The sequence below is a fragment of the Neolamprologus brichardi genome, chromosome 14 (assembly GCF_056152115.1).
Source record: "Neolamprologus brichardi isolate AB-2024 chromosome 14, ASM5615211v1, whole genome shotgun sequence".
NCBI classification, from domain to species: Eukaryota; Metazoa; Chordata; class Actinopteri; order Cichliformes; family Cichlidae; genus Neolamprologus; species Neolamprologus brichardi.
The window spans coordinates 14,544,436-14,569,277 of NC_142117.1; the positions used below are offsets into that span (position 1 = coordinate 14,544,436).

Consider the following 24,842-nt stretch of genomic DNA (forward strand, 5'->3'; position numbering starts at 1 on the left):
GTGCTAGTGAGACTTCTAAACAGAGAAACAGACGAACAAATTAAAAATTTAATTTTGTTTTTTATAATTATTTATTCTGTAATATGTTGCATACAACATGCTTTTTTTGTTAAATTATAGGACTAAAGCTGTAACCTGTAAATTTAAATCATGTTTTTATTAAGTACTCGGTATCGGTATCGGCGAGTACTGAAATGCAAGTACTCGTACTTGTACTCGCTTCCAAAAAAGTGGTATCAGTGCATCCCTAATATGTGTGTGTCTATATATATGTGTGTGTGTATATATATGTGTGTGTGTATGTGTGTATATATATATGTGTGTGTATATGTGTGTATATATATATATATATGTGTGTGTGTGTATATATATGTATGTGTATGTGTGTATATATATGTGTGTGTGTATATGTGTGTGTATATGTGTGTATATATATATATATGTGTGTGTATATGTGTGTATATATATGTATATGTATGTGTAGAGAGACAGAGAGAGAGACATTAATCATTAGTGGGCTCTTTCAGTTTTCATAATTTCATTTTCTTCTAATCTCCAGCTCTATAGGTCATTCACCGCATTTCCAGACTTTTTCCGGAACCAAACGGCAGATTGGTGGCACACAGAAATTAAAGATTTCTATGAGAATACCATGAAGTTTGATGGTATTTGGATCGTGAGTGTCCTGAAATAGAAAATCCAATAAAGGCACCTTGTTTCTGTTTACCACTGATTCTACCTGATTTTCTTTTCAGTTCCATCATCTATACTTTATGTTTTTTTGAAGGACATGAATGAGCCTGCAAGTTTTGTCCATGGCACAGTTGGAGGAAAGTGTCTTGGTGATCCAGTTCTGGAAAATCCACCATATATGCCACGTAAGACAGACTACTGTATTTGTTTACCATGAGAAATAATTAGGTTATTTAACAATATCAACATAAGCAGAATAAATAAAAAAATATATTCTTACTTAAATATATTCACACGTGTGTGTGTGTGTGTGTACGCACGTGTGTGTGTGTATGCGCGTGTGTGCGTGTGTGTGTGTGCATTTTGCAGCCTTGGAGTCAAAACATCTTGGTTTAAACCATAAGACTCTGTGTATGAACAGTGAACAGATACTCAGTGATGGAAGAAGAGTCAGACACTATGATGTCCATAGCCTCTACGGCTGGTCCCACTCCAAGCCTACCTATGAGTAAGTATATATGCATTCGTATGTGTGCCGAATGTGCCTGTTTGTGTGTGTGGTTTTATGTGAATGTTATATATGTGCTTTTGTGTATTGCTGTTTTCTTTCCTGCCAGCTTCAGTAGCTGCTATACGGTATTGTTTTATATATAACAAGTGCATTTTTCGCCTACAAAAACACAGTTCTTTTCATTTTATTTTAACATGAAAGCATAAGCTATCCATGTAACTCAACAAATATGAGAGCTGCTCAGGTTTTATGACATAATAATCACAACATCCAGGCCATTTCACCCGAGAAATGTAAATCATCCCAAAGAAATGCTGATGTTGATGATGAATCTAAATCAGAAACCCAGACATGGAAGGTAAAACACTGATATCTTAAAGCTAGAAAAGTATTTAAAAAGATACTACTAATTTACATATAAATACATATTAGCCACCCAGCTTAATCATTTCCAGCGATTAAGAACCCTGGAATATACTTTCTATGCGTTTGGTTCACGAGCGACTTTTTGTCTTTAATATATTATCACCCCCTGTTGGTAATGCAGCTTCTGCAGAGGCAAAGTGTGAAATCGACATGATGAATTGGTGTTTCTATGACACGTTTTGTGATATTGGGTTGTTTATTTCCATATCCATTTATTTCCAAATTTCTGTGTCCTTCTTCTTTCGACAGTGCCCTTCTGGATGTGACAGGTAAAAGAGGCATAGTGGTCACCAGGTCCACCTACCCCTCTAGTGGAAAATGGGTTGGACATTGGCTTGGAGACAACAATTCTAGTTGGGATCAGCTTTACAAATCCATTATAGGTACATACAGATATACATTTTAATGTTTTTCTTTAAGATAAAACTTGTTATTCATAATTAATGGTATTCAACAATAATTATTTGGGTCTTTTTTACTTAGAGAAAAAAGTGACAAAAAACCCAAAACAAAAGAAAAAATACAAATCCACAACTTTCCATATTCCTTTCTTCTACAGGTATGATGGAGTTCAGTCTGTTTGGCATCTCTTACGTAAGTATCATCATCTGTCCCGCTTTTGACAAGATGTAATCTTATTGAGCGATCTTGCCCTCGCTAAATAGATTACAGTAGCTTGAATTATGTTATTTTGTTTGCTTGACCCATTTGATCAGAGGACATCGTGAAATACAACGCGAAGCATGCAACTAGAAGCCCCACCTCAATAAAATTCCCATGTATTACTCCGTCATGACATGTTATTAAATTAGCAGTCCTGAGTGAATCTTACATTTTATATTGTTGTCCTGGCTCTCTCTGTCTTTACTCGTTTGCTTCTTTCTTTTTGTGCCTCCTCTCCCCTCGCATATTGTCTTTCTGTCTTTTCTCCCTTCTGTTCGTCCAATAATAGTTAAAAACTGACACCTTATTGATTCTTAATTGAAGAATCATTTGCATGTGTCCAGCCCAGCTGCAAGGTTATACGATAGAAAGACATCTCAGAAACACAATGACTGCAAAATAAATAAACTAAAATACCATGACCCCAGTTCCTGTAGATCAGAAGTTGTTCTTTGTAGATACACCTGCTCTTTGATACACATGTTTCTTCTTTCTGTCTATCTCCATCTCCTCACACACACATTGATAAACTCAGACTCTTTGTCTCTTTCAGACCGGGGCAGACATATGTGGGTTCTTTAATCCAGCTGAATATGAGATGTGTCTTCGTTGGTCACACCTGGGTGCCTTCTATCCATACTCACGCAACCACAATGGCAAGGGTAACCCGGTGAGTGAGTTAAAAAGAAACTTTTGTAGACTCAAGAGAATATATAAAAAACGTTTATATATATATGGACTTGGTGTCTTTCTTACGGAAGAGGATTAGGGTCACAGAAAAATAAAAGTGTGTACGTCTTTCTTTTTCTTCTTTTCCAGAATTCTGAGAAAAAAAGTCAGAATTCTGACTTTTTTCTCAGAATTCTGGAAAAGAAGAAAAAGAAAGACGTACCCACTTTTATTTTTCGGAAGGCGCCCTAATCCTCTTCCGTACTTTCTTCCTCACAGTCTTTGTTTTTTTTTAATCATACATACAGGAACAATTTTTTTTAAACTACTGAATAAAAGCACATAAAATGTCCTTAAACACACTTCAGAAGATACAGCATCGGCTACTTATATGAGTATATAAGAGCAAAAACAAGATTCAATGTCACCAGTGCAGTGTATATGTAAAATATAATGTTGTTGTAATGATTTAAATATACATTATTACATTTTTGTTCAACTTTTAAACTGCATTTGTAAAAATTAAATATCAATCATCTGGGGGGAAAAATCCCAGCAATTCCACGAAAACTGTGACATTGTATATTCCAAAAGTAGTCATGTTTTTATATTCATGAAATCTTGTAATTTGCATTCGCCTAAGATTAAACTTCACAACATTCAGCTCCAAATGTTGGATGAAGGGTATATGAGCTGCTTCTTCTGGCCTTAATTGACACCAAGCAAGGTGCTCACTACATCTGAATTCTCCTATAGCCAGCATGTGTTTGTGTACTGAAAATATGGGGTCAAATTCTACTGATATATTACGAACACATACCAGCTTTTGTGCAAAATAAGTTACTTCCTATTTCCTTTGCCATCTCTTTCTTAATCTCTGTTTGACATACGTGCACACCCACACAAACACACAGAAGGATAGACCTGTTCGGCGGTGTTGTGTTGGTGGCATTCATTCAAGCGCTGACCTTTAAAAGCGTTGGAACACATCTGAGAAATCCAATAACGCCCGTCCGGAGATCGATCCCACCAGGCGAAATTTCTCTGCACTACAGTCTGCAATACTAGACAGGACACAGTTGTGTATGTATATGTGGGCGTGTGTTTGTGTGTGTGTGGGTCAGTGCCTGTGCTTTTTAACAACATGGAGTGGGGATATAATTGAATTCTCAAGGTGATCTGGGCACCACTGCACACCACCTAACCTCCACACACACATGCACGCCATGATACCAATCGTTTAATAATGGGTTGCAAATGGATGTTTAAACATGGGTAAAACTGGCAGAAAAAAAAAGTACTCACACGGCAGGAGAGGGTAGCTCAAAATGACAATTTCAGAGGAAGCTGTAAAGTCAGAGAGAGAAAAAGTCAGAGGTATTAGGAGAGAACTGATGAGCATGCACACTGTGTATTTATAGCAACCTGGAGAAAAAAAACACAAAAAAACAGAAGACCTGTCAGGGAAAATACTGACATGCAAAAAAAAAAAGAGAAGGAAGAGAAAGCAAGACAAACTACGGATAAATCAGTGGTGATGTACACAAGATGACAATTGAGTAAGTTAAATGGCCTTGATACAGGCTAGTAATAATGATGTGAGAGGTGTGAAAAGATAAAAAAAAAAAAAAGAAACTATTTACCACTTTTGAAGCACAAATCTGAAAAGGAATGTATTGAATGAGAGTAAAATGTGGCTTTTATCTAGCACAGCCAGATAAAAGCCATGCAATCATCAGGCAGTTAGTGACTGCAACATCTAGTCTGCTTAACAAGCCATTTGACAACGAAGTATGTAACAGCACAAACCAGACTGGAGGGTATCCAAGGTCAGAAACAGGGGAGACAGAAAGAGAGAGGAGAGTTTTTGCAGAGTCATTCCCAGAGCTCCGTCACGCCTAGTGTCTCTTTGCCCTCAGACAACTTTCAGTGTTGACCTCTAGATAATTTTCACCGCACTAGCAATATACTGCCGTGTCTACAGTGATATCAGAACAAAATTAATTAAACAAGAGACATTCTCGACCAAGCCTTGCTTCAGCAGGGCAGTTATATTGGAGTCATGTATATTGTTATTCACCCAAAGGGACATATTACTCTTCATCTAAATATATTTTCTTTTTCTGATATGAGCTATGCAAAACAGAAACTCAGATGTTTATTAGATAAGGTGAGGGGGTAGATTTGAGACAGATAAAATGAAAAGAATGACCATATACTGAGGAGGATATAAGAATGGGTGCAGCCAAACAGATAGCATCTTTATATTCCTTGAAGGAGTGCATGTCTTGCCTTTTTCCTTTTGCATTTTGCCACTATAAATTATATGAATTCATAACATATGGACCCCACTTTTCTTGCACATCTCCATCAATCCCATCTCTCGCTTTCTATGAATGAAAATTCTACCTTGAAGGTTTTGCAGAAAGTGGTATAACTGTCAGGACATGTAATATATGTGTGGTGTGATGTTAGAATGTATGAAACAAGTTTGGGGATATTTTTATGTTGGTTATTGTAATTCTTATGTGCTTTTGTTTAAAATTGTTTGACCTTTTTTTTTTTTTTTTTTTACAAATTGTGTTTCAGTATTGGCATCCCCTAAATTCATTATCAGAGAGTTTGGGGTGCTTTAGGTACAAGTGTAAGAACTTTAGAAAAAGATGACTGAACCATATTTTTGAAATTGTTCCACCTTGCATCCTAGAGCCTTCTTCAGTTCTACAACCAAAAGGTGGAGAGTCCCAGGTATTTAAACCAAAACTAGGGTTTAAATATCTAGGACTGCTATTTGGTAACTGTTAACCTGAATATATTGTGATGATGTTTAGACAGATTAACACGTGCTGATAAGCTTCTAAAGTACTTAGAGTAATATAATGTATACACACACATACACAGCACACTGTAACAGAGAGCAGGAAAACAGCATAAGAATCACCAACCAAATTAAGTTTCTGTATCTTTTTGAGTCTTCCAGTGCATGACCCAGACACACAGCCATATAAGCTTCTAGTTAATCCAGATAGCAAAAATCCACACAACTGTGAAACACTGTAGCCAGTGATTGATGGGGTGCTGTGTCTCTTTGTCAATGTTTGCCAGTGGTTAACAACTCATTGCTGTACTAGATCAATAGGCTAATTCAACACGCATTTGTGTTTTTTAATTTCTTTCAAAAGGCGACGCATATCGACTTGCTAAGCGCAAAAACAATATCTTTGTCTGTTTGCTGTAGACAAACATAGACACAGTTACATTTAAGAAAATGGAAAAAAAAAAATCCGATCAGATCCAACTTGATCCTAAATGTTTATTAAAACAGGGAAATAAAGGCCTTGAAAATTTGGTAAATGGTGATTGGTGTATTCATTCATGTGCTGTTAGGTTCTGTATTTAGTTACCACTGTCCAACAGTTTTTTTAAAATACAAATTTTGTTAATATCATGTTTAATGGTTTGTTTTTTTTTCTTTTAGAGGCAAGATCCTGTTTCTTGGGATGCGGCATTCGCCACTGCAACCCGGGATGTTCTGAACATCCGTTACACCCTCCTGCCCTATCTGTACACTCTGATGTTTGAGGCACATACGAAAGGAAGCACAGTGATCAGACCACTTTTACACGAGTAAGTGTAAACCGACAAAACACAAGGCTCTTATCTTATATTTTTGGGGTGATTTAGCATTACATTTAGTCACTTTATCAAATAATTGAGTTATTACCAGCATGGATCTTTCATCCTGATCACTGGCAAGATGACCTGATTTTATACTACACTGCTTCTCATTAGAGAGCAGTGTGCAACGTAACATGAAGAAGTTTCTGAATTTAACAAAAGGAAACTTTCTCTTTAGTGTACAACATGTTTTCAACCCCAGTATCTTTTAATGACCAATAACACAAGTTATATCATGTTTCTAAAAGAAGGCTTTCACAATTGGCTACAAATGCTAAGTTAAATGGGAGATAAAACTGACTTTAACTGAATGTCCATGAATTTTGTAGTGAGGTAATGTTGCTTTGAGAAATGGGCTCTTGAGAATAACTTGAACTGGTAAGAAAATTAGAGTTGTATTTCTTGCCACAACAGCTGCCTTTAAAAAACCCTCTGAACAAGGCAATGTGACTGTGTAGTGTAGAGGCCAAGCATAGATGACTGTGGCTGCACTTGGCAGCTCCCAAATGTGAATGTGTGAAATTGTTTGAAGAAGAAGACATATTTATTCTTTTTAAGAGACTCTTATAAAGTCACAGATGGTATTTAAGGACCTGGCACGGTGAGTCTGCAGGGTTAATTGGCTTGCATCTGCAAACCGTTGAATTCTGAATGAGTACTTGAATAGTCATCTGGGTTGAGGATGCATAAGAGAGCAGTGGTAACATTTCTTTCAGTCATGTTTAATGGCCTCTGTGGTTGTATGTTGTAGGTTTGTGGATGATAAAACTACATGGGAAATCTACAGACAGTTCCTGTGGGGACCTGCCCTGCTCATCAGCCCTGCGCTGGACCCAGTATGGCGCAACATGTGCACATGTTTTGTATTGTTTTTATTTTTATAGCTTTAAGGTTGGCTCTGATTTTCTTTAACTGATTTTTTGACAGGGAGTCACAACTGTAAGAGGATATATTCCTAAAGACCGCTGGTATGACTTTCACACTGTAAGTACTTGTTCGTAACAACAGTAAAGTATTTGATGTCAAAGTTCTTGCAGAATGCTGTGAACTAAAAGGTGCCTCTGTTTTACTGACTTAACAATTTTAACAGGCTAAAAAAAAATACAACAAACATTCACCTGACAGTATTAAATGAAGGAAATACAGTATGACAACACCATCACGGAGCTACAGCTTAGCCACTACAGGGAGCACCTTAATAACAAAAACCTACTCTGTGGGGCTAAGGGAGTCCCATCTGTTAAACAGCGTTACAACCCCTTGTCACTATGCGCACATACTAACACATTTCCACATATGCTAGTCTGTGATTTTAGTCTCTACCCTACCGATGTAAAGGACCTGTTGAATTAAATTAATCAAAGATAATAACCTGTAGTATTTCTAGTACTTTAATAGTATGTAATTATTTCTTTCATCAGGCCAAAGATGTTGGAGTGCGTGGCACAATGGTTGACATGCCAACACCCATGAATCATATTAACCTTCACGTCAGAGGAGGATATATCTTACCCTGGCAGAAACCAGAGAACACTACATATTACAGGTAAGTGAGCATACATTATGACTGATACATCTTGAGAGTTTGCAGCTACAGGTCAGCATCCTGTGTGTAGTATGACTTGTGTGTGCACGCGTGTGTGTGTGGGGGGCTTAGTGCCTGTGCAGAAATGCAGAATGGAGCACATATCACTTGTGTGTTTGAATGAGAATGAAAGAGAGAGAGACAGTCAGAGGGCAATGACTGTTCCAGCAGGAAAGAGGTCAGATGGATCCCCTCAGCAGGAATATATTTGTTCCCAGCAGCAGGTATAAATAGACATTGTCCTCTATTACAACAAATCTATTACAACCCTTTCTGCCCCTTTTGTTTTAGTCGGAAGAATCCTTTAGGACTGATCGTTGCCCTGAGTGACGCTGGAACTGCCAAGGGATCATTCTTCTGGGATGATGGTGAAGGAATAGGTAAGCAAAAGGTTACTTTTGAACACGTACACCTACCAAAACAGCAAATACTGTATGTGTTCATGGAGTCATTATTCATAGTAAAATGACTCACTAGAATTCAATTTTTTTCTCTCTCTTGTTTCCTTTTGTTTTTTGAGGAGTTACCATTAATAATAGCCATAAATAAGAGTTAGCATAAGAAATGCAATCACCAGACTAGCAGTTTTTTTCTAGGCATTAATGGCTTCACTGTGTAGTGAGCCTGTGGCAGGTCTGAAGTGGACCCAAATGCAGAAACATGGAATGGATGGAAAAATAAACTTTATTAGCAGCTTTTTTTTAGCAAATAAAGCTGCTAAACTTTATTTAGCAGCTTTATTTGCTAGAAAAATCATTCATAGTATAACTTACAGAAAACAAATTAAAAATCTAGAACATAAAACTATGAACAAAATACTGGGAAACTAGAAGCACGGAAAAACCAAACCAGAAACACAGGGAGACTTACAACACATGAGGGGGTACGATACGACAAAGGAAAACACAGGGCCTAAATATACAAGGGACTAATGCAGGAATGAGAAACAGGAGGGGAATACAGCCAGGACTAATAAGACATAAGGAGACAACAGGGTGCAAAGGTAGATACACTGACATAGGACATGGGACCGTCAAAATAAAACAGGAAATGACATGAACATTTAACCAGGACACAAAACACAACACCAGGAACACAAGGCAGGCACAGAGACTAAAAATCACAGAGGTGCTAAAGAATAACTAAGGAACACGAAATACAAACGACTAAACCACAAAAAGCCCACAAAATCCCAGAACATAGAATGAACAAAACTTGAAAACAGACACCTGACTCCAGACCATGACATTCACATGAATATCATGGTACAGGAAGAGCAGTAGAACATTTTAGGTATTTGTATCACTGTTTTTTATTTATGGGTTTAAATCACCTATTTCAAAGACTGATATCAATACCACAAAAGACAGAAGTGGATCAACGGCCAGTACTTGATGCTTTTTAGTGGACGAAAGCTGCTAAGTTGGTGTGCAAACAAAAAAGATCAAGCTTGTCGACGTTGTATGATAAGAATAACAGCCTTGTTGTTTAAATTAAAAGATGTGCACTGATTAATGAAAGAGACAGAACATTTTGGAAAATTAGAAAATCAGAATCCACTAATGGCTTTTCATCCCAGTGTGTGTTAAACTCCTGCGCAGTTAGTTATTCAGTGAAAGTAATTCTGCTACTTTCACTGAATATGAAATTCAGTATGGATTTTATCAGAAAGACACACTGAGCTACAACACGTCTATCTCTACTTCCTCGCTTGTTCTCAGACATGCATATTTACACATACACGAACAGAATCAGTCTCAGAAGTGCTTCTGTGAGAAGATGCACTCGTCTGTGCACGGTCTGTTTGTGTTGGGACAAAGGAGAGAAAGGCAGATAGTAAGCAAGTGAGGAATGCATAGAAGGGGAGTGACAGAAACCATTACAGTAATTCCCTGTGTCGCAGCCTAGAGATATGCTCTCCATCACTCCTCTTTTATCTGGTCCCTTGCTTCTCTCTTCTGCGTCTCCCTGTCTGTCTGCCATGTAGCCTTCCTATGTCTTGCTTGCTTGCTTTGCCTCTCAGCGTATCACTTTCTTACCTGTACTATCTACTTTTCTGCTTGTTTCGGCTTCCGCATTTTTAGTTTTACCTCAGAGGTTTAGCTATTCTCTCCGCTGTCTGTCAGGTCGGTCCAGCTGCAGCACTCATTGTGCTACTCTGTCATTCACTGGTGTTCTCTCGTGTATTCAACTGGTTTTACTTTCAAGCATTAATACCACCTATGTATATTTAAGTGGCATAGCCAACTGTTTATTTTACTTAATTATTGGGTTTTCTAAGGTGATTATTTACTTGTCCTTTAAGTAATATTAATATGAACTTAAACCTTGATCAACACAAATTATTATGCATCCCTTATTTGTCACTCCGTCACTCATTGCATAGTCACATACTCCTTTGCATACCCTCCATGCCTCTGCTCTGAATGTAATTCACTCCTGTTTCTCTCCTCAGACACAGTGGGGAACAAAAGATATCTTCATGTCACATTTTCAGTGGAGTCGGTGAGTTCAATGGCCAAATACAAGCCATACTTCTTTTTTTCCCCCATTATCATCATTATTACTATTAATGCAGCAAGACAAGCAGATCAGCTGATACCTTCGCATTTAAAAAGGCTGTGGTGGTGTATGTGGCTGTGGTCAACGTAATTTTGATCAGGTGCAAGGCTTTTGTTGTGCATGAAGCCTCATTAGAATTCTGTGGCCTAAAATTAACATGCTTAGACAGAAGAGCCTGAAGTTGAGTGGATATGTTAATGCAGATGTCGGTGTGTTTCTGGCATTACAAATGATTTAATAATCCTGCCTTTTTAAGGCAACCTCTAATTAGAACAAAACATTTTTTAGGGATTTATGTGGAAAGAAACAAACTAACTAACAGAAACAAACAAAAAAAAATCCCAAATAATCAGACAAATAGTTCCCAAAGGTATTATGACAAACCTATTATCTACCTTGTATAAAACCTCTAACCAGTAAGTACACTGTCTCTAGCCTCACAAATCAGAATTATGATGAAATGCAAACCTTCTGACTCACAACTCAATCCAGTTTTGAAGTGCATTTTAAACAGGTTTTCTGACTCTCTATCAGCTCTCATGTTTCTTGAGACTTTCTGTTTTAAAGTCTATATGCTGATAAACATGAACAGCTATATGCTTTCTGTTTGATTTCCTCTTGCTGTTTTGGGGAAATCAGAAAGAAACATGCAATACTCCAGAAAGGTCACATACATTCATACAGTCCTTTAGTTTATACACTTTAAATACTTTGTCTACCTAAAGTCCAGGATCAACCAGGATCATGTCTTTGAAGTTAGGAAGGATAACAGAGTAAAGTCATGCAGGCGCAGGAAGAGCATGTAAGGACTTATTCCTTGAATTTTGGTCTGAGACAACAGTGCCAACCCTGGCAACACCATGCCACCATGCATAAACAACTCTCAAGCTTATTGAGTGAAGTGGATGAACGAGTTTTGTCCACTGACATTAACACATTCTTAAATCAAAACAAAACCCTAAAGGATGTGTTATCTATAAGGAACAAGATAGTAAAGGATTCACTTGTGATTCTGATGAAGTTTTACAAAATTGAATTCAAATTTGGCACCAGCAACAGAGTTGCCTCATTGGTGTCTTTTGGGGTAAATTTTAAAATATTGCTACTATGTAAGGATCATATCCTTCTGCAAGAGGTATTCAGTTAGTTGAAAAAAAGAAAGAAAGGTGGCCTATGTGTTATGGCAAAGTTTGTTTGGTAACAACTTGATAGCAGTTCAGGTCGAACATGTTAAAAACTCCCAAATAGCTAGGACCAGTGGGAATAACCCAGCCACATTTGCCTCTTTGCCAGGCAAAGACCCAAAGGCACACATTAATACACACATCTAAACCCAAACACACACATATATGCAAAACCCTACAGTATACACTTAAAGCTACCGTGGCCAAACATCTGTGGCTGTCCTCTGCCTACAATCAGGCTCAATTCAAAGCAATTTCACACAGCGATAAAACAGGCACTGCCTGACAGCTAAAGAGGGAGAGAGAGGAAGTGTGTGTGTGTGTGTGCACGTATTTTGTGTGTGCGCACATGCGTATGTAAGTGACTGTGGGGATGTATGTATGTGCGAACAGGCAGATGTGAGAAGATGAGGATAAGTTGAGCAATGAGGCCAGAAGCAGCCTGGCAGATTAGCAGATCGCATGCCATTTTGGATGTCTATCTGAATGTAGATGTGTATGTGTGTGTATGTATGTGTGTGTATTCGTATATGTGTGTTCGCTTAGCTCTGTATGAGTGTTGGACCTCAGTACAGCTAAAAGGAATCAGAGTAAACAACATTACCTGTTGGATATAAAACTATAGGACTAAAAATAGAACTATATAAGGAAGAGATTGAAATAGTAAATCTCACTCACTAAAAAGATGAAGCAAAAAATAAACAATAATGCATTACTGGGTAAACTTCATGACTCAGCTTAAACATTTTTCCAGCAAAGTGAATATGAAGTTCATGATTGTTGTTATCTGTCCTGTCATGCAATTCCTATAACAATGCATGTATTCCTATAACACAACAAAATGACATTTTGTTTTGTACATATACATATATATGATTACCCTTAACGCCTCCTCTTTGTCTTCATCACTTTCAATTTTAGAGCACCTTGACCAATGATGTGGGAACATCTGGCCTGGATGCTGCAGATTATTTGAAGCTGGGTGTGGTGAGGATTTGGGGCGTGGGAACTGAGGTCACAGAGGTTACCATAACTTTAAATGACGGCCCTCAGCCACTAACCCCACAGCACAACCTTGAATCACAGGTCAGTACATTTCTGGAACCACAATTGTGGTTAATGCCAATGTCTAAATATTGTGTATATCTACATTAAAATAAAATTAATCAAGTATTATTCATTAAACTACAGTTGCATATAGGAAATGGTCTATCACCACAAAAGCTCCTAACATAAATTAAATGTTGAAATTAATGTTGTGATGTTCAAAAATGAGCGTTGGTGCTCTGTAGGCAAGCCAGAGGTTCATGGTCAATAAAGTTCAACCATAGAAGGAGGGTGTGTACCAAAACATGACATGAAACACAGATTTTCTAAAGCCTTAAGATACTCAAAATAAAAGTATAAATGATACCAGTAAAGTTCTCAGAATCCAAATACCCAAATTGTAAATAAGAAAGAAGAGTTTAGGTCATGTGTAAAGATCTAAAGCTGTTTTGCAGTGCTACATTGGTTTGAGGTGGGAAATGAAAAAAAGGAATTAATAGTCCAAGAGGATAGCATGTATTCCCTCTCCTCATTTGGTTTATGATAAAATATTCCTGTCAAGGTTGTGTACTGTACTCAGTGCACTTATCAGAAGCATGGAAATGATAGCTACTGCAGCTCCATAAATAATGGTAGATGAAAAAGCTTTACATTTATACTGTTCTTGAGAAGATGGACAGGGAGAAGCCAGACGAGAGGGCAAGAATTGCAGATGAAGAAAGTCAGAATGACAGAGGACTCAGTGTTTGTGTGTGTTGGGGATGCAAGGATGGGTTACGAATACTGAAAAGACAGAAAGATGGTTCATCTGTAGAAAGAAGGGAAGGACAGGCAGTACTGGTGGAGAGAGGGAGAATGCATCACTGTAACTAGATGGAGGGAAAAAATAGAGGTGAAAGAGATAAACGTGAAGAATGAAGGATGTGTGGGGGGTGGGGGAGAAAAAGGGCAGCGAGGAACAAGAGAAACGGAATGAGGATGACACAGTATGTGCATGGTAATAAGTAGTTTTTCAGCATGAGACAATCCATTTATCTTCTTAAGTATTGTCTGATGGGGTAACAACTTGAAAGAAATAGTAAGCAGCTGGTGCTGTGTCAGTTAAATACAGTGAGGTGGGAGAGCTATTTCTGTCTGGCACAGGACGAGATGTTTCATCCTGAAGACGGATAGGCCTGCTCTTACTGTCATGCACAAAACACATGTCTCAGTGTCAGCTTGTTTAACTTTACTGGAAAGATGTGCTGTGTATATATCAGAAAAACTGAATTATTAGCCTTTAGATCAGATCCAATTTATAGAACAGAACAGAAGGCAAGTGCTGTACATTCAACTCTTAAGTCCTGGATGATGTTTATTTAAAAAATAGTAAACGTGAGCCACCAATGAAGAAGTAAAACTGATGTCTCCTCTTGCTTTTACAGGAGCTGACCATAGATATTACTGATCTGAATGTGAATGTGCATCAGACTTTTCTGTTAACATGGAAGACCAAGGCTTGAGTGCAGTATTTGTGTTCACTTGTAAAAAAAAAAAAAGAGATCTTAAAATAAGGGTTTATTAATTTAAACAAAGATGTGAAGAATACATATTGTTTTTGAACATGAAATGTGAAACCTCAGTGCCTCCCATCAACCTATAAAACCGAATAATGTTTTCCTTTTTACCGTTACACTGTGCCTTTAAAACAAATGTTTGATTTACTCTAAATAACTTCAGAACTTTATTGTCATTCAATATCCCAAAATGTGTGATACCGTAGAAAAAATAATGACTGCCAATCATGTCTATGGTAGGAATATTTTTTCTTGCAATCATGTATGCATGCTGATTACTTTTAAGAAAATGAGAATAAGGTAATGTTAGGAACTGCAACTGCAATAAACTCTGTGCATCATATGCATGTCTGTTCCTGCAAATAAGATATGAATAAATCAGTGAATTAAATACTGTGTTTGGTCTTCTTCTCCAGTTATGTGTCTCTGTTTTCATATTGGTCTTTTAATCCAGTTAATAATCCAGTTAAGAGAAAGTTATAATGACCCATATAATCAAACCTTCACAAAATCTTAGGAATGATGATTTTGATAGGTGCAAATGTGACGCATCATTGATGTTTTGTAGGTACTAAGAATTTAGTAATAGTAAATTAAGTTTCATTAACTCCAGTTTGTACTTTGCGCTTGTGTTATTGCCATTTAGTGCTGTGCTTTTGCCACTTGTATTTTTCACAGTAGATATGCGCAGACTTGTGCATGTATGGGTGTTTGTGTGGGTGTGCCAGCATCTATTTATAGCTCTCACCTGCAGCAAGCTGTCTACCTGTGCTTTGTCTCATCCCATTATTTTCCCATATAATGATACAGCCATCCATTATTCAGCCTGCAGTAAACCTAATGATGTCAATTTAGCCATGGGCACCTCAAATTGATTTCCACTCTAATCGCCACTCCACGGGAAGCAATGTGTTTGGGGGTTGCTGTAGAACGTTGTGTTTATGCGCTCATGTCCAAAAAGTTTAGAACTGTGATGAATCATTCTAAGCCCTGCATTCAGGTTAGCTATTGTTTTGAAAAGAGAATTTTTACACTTTGACTGTGAAAACATCCTTACCTTCAGTGCCTCTGGGACTAATTGAGCTGATGATCTGAAGAGGCATTCTTCCTGGATTCATACTGAAGTCATTACTGGTGTAAGAAAAAGAGATAAAGACTCTAGACTGTGAATGAGTTTGAAGTTTTGTATTCTTCACATTCCTGGTGGTTACTGGTTCCTTTTTTTACACATATATATTTTCTCTCTTATTTTGTCAAAGAAAGAAAGTTAATAATGAATTACCCCTGACACTACCATGTTTTGAATTTGTTGTGAATGAGACTTAAATGCTTTCTTTCTGTCAAACATTTGTAAAAATTGACAACAGCATTGGCTCAGATTTTTCTTTTCATCATTTCTGCTTTCCTGTAATTTCCAGTTCAGTTTTGTTCTCATCATTCTGGTCAAATCTCTTGCCCGTCTTCTGTGAATCAATCAACCTCCAGTTCCACATGGATGTAGCCCAAACTACATGTTTTGGGAGGGCGACTGGTTTGCAATTAGTTGGCCACCAAAGTTTTCTGCTCTGTACCACACAGAGGCTTGTCGAATCAGAGTAGGTTAGAAAGATTTGGGGTTTTCTTGCTCAATGTTAAAATTTCTAATGCTCAGAAAAAATCACTGCTCTTGCTTTTCTTTTGTTTTAATATAATCCCCGTAGTCAACCCATGTCAAGTACGGGTCTACTCAATACTTTAAAGAAGTGTTCCTTAGGCTTGAACGTCTCTCTCTGGGCCTGACCCACTAGATAAACACGGCAGGTTTCCTGTTCTCAAATATGTCATCATCCCTCTGGCCCAATCATTTTTACCCATCTTCTGTGAGCCAATCAGCCTCTGTTCTGTGCTCTTTAAATCTCAGTGCTCAGTGCTGTATTTATGCAAGATACAATATACTCCAATAAAATCCTATTAGAATGTTCCAGATTCCTGAAATTTGAAAAAAAAGGGGAAAATCTGATATAAATTCAAAATACCTAAATTTATCTTTTAAAAAAGCTATTGAAAGAGAGCTGTAACATAAGAAAATGTGCATAATCACGTTCATTTATTCCTCATTGTTGGAGATAGTTGATACAGCTAACCACGACCCTGCTATCAGAGCAGTTAGTTATTAAGGTAACTGCCAACCAAGATTAGGCTTAAGGGTCCTAAAAATTATAGTTTGCCTGTGATAAATAGTTGGATTACATTCACATTCAGACTAAAGTCAGTAAGTCTGACAATATTAGATGCCCTTCAGAGAAAGTTTAGGTAATACTGCCAAAACAGCAGCTTACACCACCAACAGAAAACTTCAGGATATCTTTGACAACTCACCTGAATATCACTGCCATCAGTCATAAGCAGTGTTGGGTAAGTTACTTTAAAATAGTAACTTAGTTACATTACTAGTTACTTCTATCAAAAGTAACTCAGTTACTTCAAGTTACTCGTTACTTTCAAAGTAACTAGTTACTAGGGAAAGTAACTTTGGTTTTACTCAGAATTCTCTTGTTAATGTGTTGCTTCCACAGGTTTGCCAGTCTTCTAGCTTGCTTACTTGCCACAAGTGCACTGTGCCACCTACCAATAGAAAGGAAAAGATAATGTGCATATTTCCACAAGAGAAATCCCACACCCGGACCATCATTGACTGCTGCCATGATTCTAGCCTACGTCACAGCATCATGTGCGCCTTTTACATCCAACACAAAAACTGCAGTCGTGGTACTTTTGATTGTACTCAGAACTCGGAAATTCTGCCTTCTGAATAGGAAGATGTAGGTAACACCAGACTGCAGATGAGCTGCATACAGGGCTGGACTGGGACAAAAAATCGGCCCGGGCATTTTGACTAGAGACTGGCCCACCATTATAGGAAAAATCATAAAGCCTTTGAATGAAAACAAACACTGTTGTGACAGTGATGTACACTGTTTTGATGGTATATTTGCATCAATCTATGAATCGTTTGTTCGCAAGATTCAGATAATTATTTTTTAAAAGCTAGACATTTTAAATTAGAATAAGAAAGAAAAGTATTTCTTTGTGCCCACCTTTCCCTGTTAATGCCCTACCTGGCCCCCCTGGCAAAACTTTGCTAGATCCGCACCTGCACAATTACCAGCTGTCAGCTACCTAAAAAAGGATCCTGGGGTTATCTGTCTCTCAGAAACAGTTCATAACTTCCCTTCAACTCATTCATGTCACCTAAAAGGTAAACCTGTTTCTCCATCACCTGCTCAGCTCTGATGATTCAGTAAGGACATCTCCTGGTTTCATCTTCATGTTTCCCTCTCACCAGATAACCAAACCGACATCATGACCAGCAGCTTAACAGCTGTGGCTCCAGCAAACATCAGCTGATACTAGAAATTAATATTAAATAAATTCTAACAACAGCTGATCAAGCTTAAACGTGCTGCTGTTGTTTAGTGTGACATCCGCTGGTTTCCTCTTTCTGGCGCAAAGTGGGCGATAAACAAACAAGAGAGCCGATCAGCTGATCATTGATCAGTTTTCATGATTGAAGTAGAAACGGGAGAGGGAGGGGGAGAATGAAAGAAGAAGAGGCAGCTGTGCAGCAAACACAGAATAACTGCAGCTTTGTGCCCTTTTCATTGTAGCTGAATTACGGGACAAACTGTTCCTTTTCACCTCAATAAGAAACGCGTAATATTTTCTCTGAATACCAGACGGGACGATTGGCAACTCTAATAACTTATGAACAAAATAAAGTTCAACATCATTAACTTCATAGCACCCACCCAGCTGTATAGAAACTCCGTCATGCTAGCTAGTACGCAGTACTCAGCACAACGAAAATAAACTCCACCTAAACTTGGTTTATATCTGACCCAGATAGACTGCAGGTCATAACTTCTTACCTGAAGTTCAGTTCACACTTGGACCGGCGGCCGCCTCGGGTCTCTTTTCCTTCTACGTCCCCTTTCCCTCATCCACCTGCTGGCTCCACCACTTGCTAATGTTACAGAATCTGTGGAAGCTCCGCGATAGCCACCACACGAAGTAACGAGTAACGACCCTATCTAAATCCTAGTAACGACTAACGCGTTCCTGGTTTTGGCATAATAACTAGTTACCGTGCTCGTTACCATAATAGTAACGTAGTTACTGTAACGCGTTACTTAATAACGCGTTAGTCCCAACACTGGTCATAAGTGAGCTTCACTGACTTATTGACCCGTACTGGAGTCCTTTCATAAATTTCTACATCTTCCTCTGGAGTAAATAGACAACGAATACTTCAGACACCCACCATTTTGAGAGCTGAGGTAAACAGTGGACTGACAAGCTACACTTACTACAGATGAAAAGTTGGAAGTGACTCAGATAAAAACACTAAATATTTATTCGACACCTATCTGGGATTTTTGTTGTTGTTGTTGTTGTTTTGTTTTTTTTATCCCTGAGTTATTTCTATATAAATATGATGTGTAAAAAGTGTTTTTCTTATTTTATACACAAACAGTAAAAGAAACTTGCTGGCTGTCTATGGGTGTATAGCAGGGGTCTCCAACTCTGGGCCTCGAGGGCCGGTGTCCTGCAGTTTTTAGATGTGTTCTTGATCCAACACAGCCGATTCAAATGGCTAAATTACCTCCTCAGCATGTCTTGAAGTTCTGCAGAGGCCTGGTAATGAACTAATCTTTTGATTCAGGTGTGTTGACCCAGGGTGAGATCTAAAACCTGCAGGACACCAGCCCTTGAGGCCTGGAGTTGGAGACCCCTGGTGTATAGAGTACAGAGGGCTAAATGTCAAGCAGATGTTAGGTAAACAAAAAACTAGAGCTTATAGAATATATGTATTTTATGAACCACGAGGATTTAAATTTAAGGATTTAGAAATTTTTAAAAAATCTACATACAAAAAATAAAATAATTCAAATGCACTGCAATAAAAATTAATCTTTACAATATATACAAAAAATATATACATAATTTTACATATATTTTTAACAAAAAACATAAATAGCATTCTCCATCAGTGTTCAAATAATTCAACTCTAGTTCCAGATTGTCAACACATGATTTTCGCATGATTTTGTGTTCATTTCTTTCAAAAAAAAACCCTAAATTAATGAGGCCCAACGCTTCTTATGGATAGTTGTCTTTTTCTCTGACTTTCTAAAAGAGAAGCCATCTTAGCAGAAAGCATGCCTTCAAGTAAGTTGCAGTAGCAGTAATGTGTCTTTGTTCCCGGGGTGAATGACAGATACAACAGAGGCACAGATGGGTGATGGGGGTGGGGAGATGAAACAACATAAAAGACAGAGAGAAAGCACTGTGGCAAAATCAAAGTCTGTCAAATGTGAAAGGCGCGTGGGTGCGTACACGTGTGCTATTAACATGTTAGCAAATGGTGTGAATTATATATTTCATATCTTTATGCATATGCCATATTTGAACTATTAAGAGCTCGGCAAAATCACCTGTGAGGTGTTACAAAACCAGTAATAATGAAAGTCAAATCCATGAGCACATTTCTGTGACAGTCACATCAGAAAAACAGCAAGGTGCGTAAAATGTCACCTGTCACAATAAATTCATATGCTAATTTTTCAGGACAAGCTGAACCTTGAAAATATGCATCATTTTAAAATTAGAAATAGTTCATCTCTCATGGATTCGTAACGCCTTCCCCCCACAATCATATACACAGGCCTTAAAATGCAAATATAGAATATAGACTTGACCTTGTCTCCCTTTCTTTCTTTCTTTCGTTCTTTTTCTCCCACATGGTTTTTTCTGTCATATTTTCATCTCATGAAGACAAATAGTTTAGAGACAATGAAGCACAACCCTACTGAACCAGATCCTTACAGCCAGGCTCACCATTTGACACACACAAGCACTCTCACTTACACACAAACACATAAAAATGTCACCTGTTTGACATGAGTAGTTTCACCCCTCACATTCGCTGATCTGTTGCTCATTTAGGGAAGTCATCTGCCCAGTGAGAGCTAACAGTGCAACTTTTATAGGCGCATGAATGGTTCCTGACCCTGTCTGAAACACGCAAGGAAATGCTTTCACAAAACCTTCTGTTGTAAATAAATAAATAAGAGGGGGAAAAACACAAAAAACCAATTCTGGATAGACTCGGTACAAAAACTGAAAAGGGAATGGGGAGGTGAGTTTTAAGGTTGGGATGCAGGGGGTTGTGAAAACATTAAAAACTAATAAACATAATGAAAAAAATAAGTAATTTATGGTATTTGTTAGTGTAACATAGCTTGATTTTTATGCATGTTCTACTAATAATCTATTATTGAGAAATATCTGGCTAAAATGCCATTTTTGTCTGTGATAAAAACTTTTAAGCTGGCAGTTTTAAAACTGAATGAAGAACCTGCATCACTTTTTTTCCCACTTGTTCCAATTCGCTGATCATTTGAATGTAGTTACAAGTCACATTAAGAATATTGATATTTCACATGGACAGCCTGCTAGCAAGTTGTTGCAGCACTTCTAACACGATTGTCTGTATAAACCAAGTGCAACCAAATAAGAAACAAGAAGAGCTGCGTATTAAATATAGCTAATGCTTCCTTTGATGTTGTGCAGACACAAAGTAAACATGTTTGTTTTCTTGCTAGAACTGATTTGATTCCATTCACTGATTCTGATTGGCTTGTCAGGGCAAAAATGAGCTGTCCCATTATATGGCACTGAAAGAGATTATGTTGAAGACAGACAAAAAAACAAGACTGAAGGCTGAAACCTGTTTATATTTGCTGAAAAACCTGGTAGAAAATGTAATTCAGAGGCGTTAGCATTTCTTTTGTACTGGAATGTGAATTGTTTCGTTTTAGACCTACAAACAACATGGCCTGTAAGTCGCACTGAGCTGCAGACTGGAAAATCTGCTACAAAGCTACAACTTTTGAATTGGTTGTGACATTCATGGTATCCATAATGCTCTTCTGACATGTTTTTCCTCTGTTGAATCAGCATGTCAAACTTTGTATTTATTGTGAAACCATCTCCGACATGGATAGCCATTGAATTCCAGACAATGAATCCTTATGACTTTAAGCCTTTCTTAGATTCTGTCTTAGATTTTTTTCCATTCTTAGCCATAGAATTTAGCAACTAATGACATGCATATCATTTCAGTAAACATGGAGTTAACACTATAGCATCAGCCAACATCTCAAAATAATATTAATTCTGTAGCTGAATATTGTACATCGTAAATGAGGAAAAATTATATTATGCTGGATTTTCCAAAAGTCACAATAAAATGTTGATTTAAACATATGTGTGACTAACTTTAATCAGTAAAGATAAAAATTTGATCCATAACAGTTTTTTTTTTCCAACATAAAAACGAGGATTAATTTAAAAACATGACTGAGGGGACCTTTTCCTTCAACAGGGACATTTAAAGATGAAGGATACAAACTGTGGAGAGCACTAGACAGCCATTTTGTTTTATATAAATAATAAATGTCATTAAAGCACATCTGTCGACACTTGTTCGCTTCCCCTTCAGGTATCATGGCAATCATAATTGCACCATTACCATCATCATCTTGATCACTATTGTCATTATTATTAACATGTCTCATTCAAGAGAAAAAGCCCACTCCACTACCAAAAGACAAAGGACACTTTTCTTTAAGTGTGGAATTTAATTAGGCATGAAACTAAGTATTAATATTATGTTGAATAAAATCTGTGCATTATATAGTACTGTGTCACACCATTGCTATAAAAACATGTTGGGAAATATTGAATAATTTCTAGACAATGTTTTTTTTTACTCCTCCTTGTGTGTCTGTTTGCTTAGAAAGAACCTACTGATCAGTGGTGCACAAAGATCACTTTAAACCTAAGGTGGACACAAGAGTTCACTGTGTTAAGCTGAGAGAAACTAGAAGGTTAATTATGAGTCAGTGCAAACTGGAACAAAAATATTTCTCTCTTTTACTGGATAGAGCACTGAGAAGAAGAAAAAAAAACATTTATTTCTGCAGATAGTGGATTAAGCACCAAAGGATGGCCACATGCATGCAAATTTATAAATCACATCAAATGGCACAACCGTACACCCACACACTTACACACTCATATAAACATCCCTTACAAATCAAATCAAAACAAGGCAAACACAGAGGGGGAACCATTTTTTGAACTAGCCAAACCATCCATGCAGAAAATGATTTAAATATCCTCATGACTGCATCACTTCCGGTTCAACAGAGCTAGTCAAATGCCTCTGGTGGCCAAGTAATTCAGTGCAGTAAAGTGTGCACAAAAGCCTGCAAATTATCCAACTTGCATGATCACCAACAAACTCAAAGTGCAAGTTAAGATCACATGGTAGTGTATTCAAAGAAACAAAAGAAAAAAACCCTCAATTGCCCTCAACACATGGATATCATTCTATTTATTTATTTAGCAGCGCTTACGTAGCCATCGGCTAATAAAATAAGGACACCACAAAAGATGACCAATGAATGAATAAATATTCCATGTTCAAAATATACACTGTCAAGGCAGTGAAAAGTCTCCTCTAAGCTTATTCAGTTTATTCTGGGCACTGCCATAGAGACGCAAGGACTGAAGAATGTAACTCTAGCTTCATTGTGGATTGCGATCACCAGATTAAGGACACATACGTGAGTTATCCGCATACTTCACACACTTGTGTTGGCAGAGTTAATGAATGTTTGTGGGAGAGACATGTTACATTCTCAGCACAAGAAGATGAATATAGCAAAAGATGGCAGTCATGCATGGTAGTAATTGCAAAGCTAAAAACAGGGATGTGTTTTTTTAGATAGTTTACGAGTAAATGTTGCCATGACAACACGGATTGCCTGATTGACATTTAGAAAGGACATACTGGGATTACGCTCCTCTTTGTGTGTGTGTGTGTGTGTGTGTGTGTGTGTGTGTGTGTGTGTGCGTTTGCATTTCAAAGCATCTGATTCTTTCAAATTTCAAGAAATCCAGAGCATTTCCATTCCTTAAAAAGCATACTTTTTTTGTAAATGTGATGCTTTTTGCATATAGCTGATGACAGCAAACTTAAAGAGTTCCTGAGAAGAAGAGATTACCATCACAGAACAATACAGCGGATGATGACAAATTGAGAGTGATCACTAAAAGTGGATAGGGGAAGATGAGAAAGGAGAGTAGAACACAAGAGAGGGATGATGAGAGATGGAGAGCACTGACATGGTGAGGGATCAGGTCAGGAAGAATAAAGGATGGTGGATGATAGTCATGGAAATACAGAGTAGAAGGGATAGATGGTAGGAAACAGAGAGGGGGTGTCCTCTTGGTAGAATAGTTCTGATTGAGGTCAGTTTTCCTACCAGATGAGATACCACTTTAATCACCCTCTGCCTGTCTCATCACCATTGAGGGGATGGCCTCATCAGGGAAAGAAGAAAGACACTGCTTAGAGACAGAAAGAGAGACAGACAGAGAGAACAAGACATATCAAGAGAAAGATAAATTACAAACGGAGAAAAACATACAAAACATGAGTGAGATATGGAGAATAAGAGACTAGGGGCTGATTTCCAGAGAGAGAAGGGAAGTAAAAGAAAGAAAACATATACTGCATGAGTTACAATGCGAAAGTTGTTTCCAAAAGTTGAACTTACATTTAGTAGCTATTCATTAAATCTCTCAATATGAGGTTCAAAGAGATGTCGATGCAAGTGAATGAGGCCATTATTAAGCTGAAAAACCAAACAGGAGCAGTCTGGTACATAAAAGGCCCTGCACAGATCCAGAAAAAAGAAGGAAAAAAACACTCTTTGGACAGATAAAACCTAGATGAACTTGCTCTAGAAGGATGGGAAAATAAACACTGGAGAATGACAGGAACATGAGTTGTTCTTTTCATTTTCATACCACATGATCTGAGGCATGATGGGCGATCGTGGCTCAAGAGTTGGGAGTTCGCCTTGTAATCGGAAGGTTGCCGGTTCGAGCCCCGGCTTGGACAGTCTCGGTCGTTGTGTCCTTGGGCAAGACACTTCACCCGTTGCCTACTGGTGGTGGTCAGAGGGCCCGGTGGCGCCAGTGTCCGGCAGCCTCACCTCTGTCAGTGCGCCCCAGGGTGGCTGTGGCTACAATGTAGCTTGCCATCACCAGTGTGTGAATGGGTGGATGACTGGATATGTAAAGCGCTTTGGGGTCCTTAGGGACTAGTAAAGCACTAAATAAATATACAGGCCAGGCCATTTACAGGCCATGAT

The 24,842-nt window shown here is 37.9% G+C and overlaps 1 protein-coding gene across 1 annotated transcript in view; it reads left to right on the plus strand.

Annotated features, from left to right (window-relative positions):
* si (sucrase-isomaltase) overlaps nucleotides 1-14,965 on the plus strand; it is a 63,058-nt gene extending 48,093 nt beyond the window's left edge. The window contains exons 35-48 of the mRNA XM_087851497.1: nucleotides 560-676; nucleotides 788-878; nucleotides 1,063-1,201; nucleotides 1,880-2,013; nucleotides 2,190-2,224; nucleotides 2,847-2,963; nucleotides 6,441-6,589; nucleotides 7,392-7,476; nucleotides 7,568-7,624; nucleotides 8,062-8,186; nucleotides 8,517-8,605; nucleotides 10,681-10,730; nucleotides 12,893-13,057; nucleotides 14,443-14,965. Of these exons, the coding sequence (XP_087707623.1) occupies nucleotides 560-676; nucleotides 788-878; nucleotides 1,063-1,201; nucleotides 1,880-2,013; nucleotides 2,190-2,224; nucleotides 2,847-2,963; nucleotides 6,441-6,589; nucleotides 7,392-7,476; nucleotides 7,568-7,624; nucleotides 8,062-8,186; nucleotides 8,517-8,605; nucleotides 10,681-10,730; nucleotides 12,893-13,057; nucleotides 14,443-14,520 (1,431 nt within the window). The 3' untranslated portion in view covers nucleotides 14,521-14,965. The remainder of the gene's footprint in view (nucleotides 1-559; nucleotides 677-787; nucleotides 879-1,062; nucleotides 1,202-1,879; nucleotides 2,014-2,189; nucleotides 2,225-2,846; nucleotides 2,964-6,440; nucleotides 6,590-7,391; nucleotides 7,477-7,567; nucleotides 7,625-8,061; nucleotides 8,187-8,516; nucleotides 8,606-10,680; nucleotides 10,731-12,892; nucleotides 13,058-14,442) is intronic.
* The last annotated feature ends 9,877 nt before the right edge of the window (nucleotides 14,966-24,842 follow it).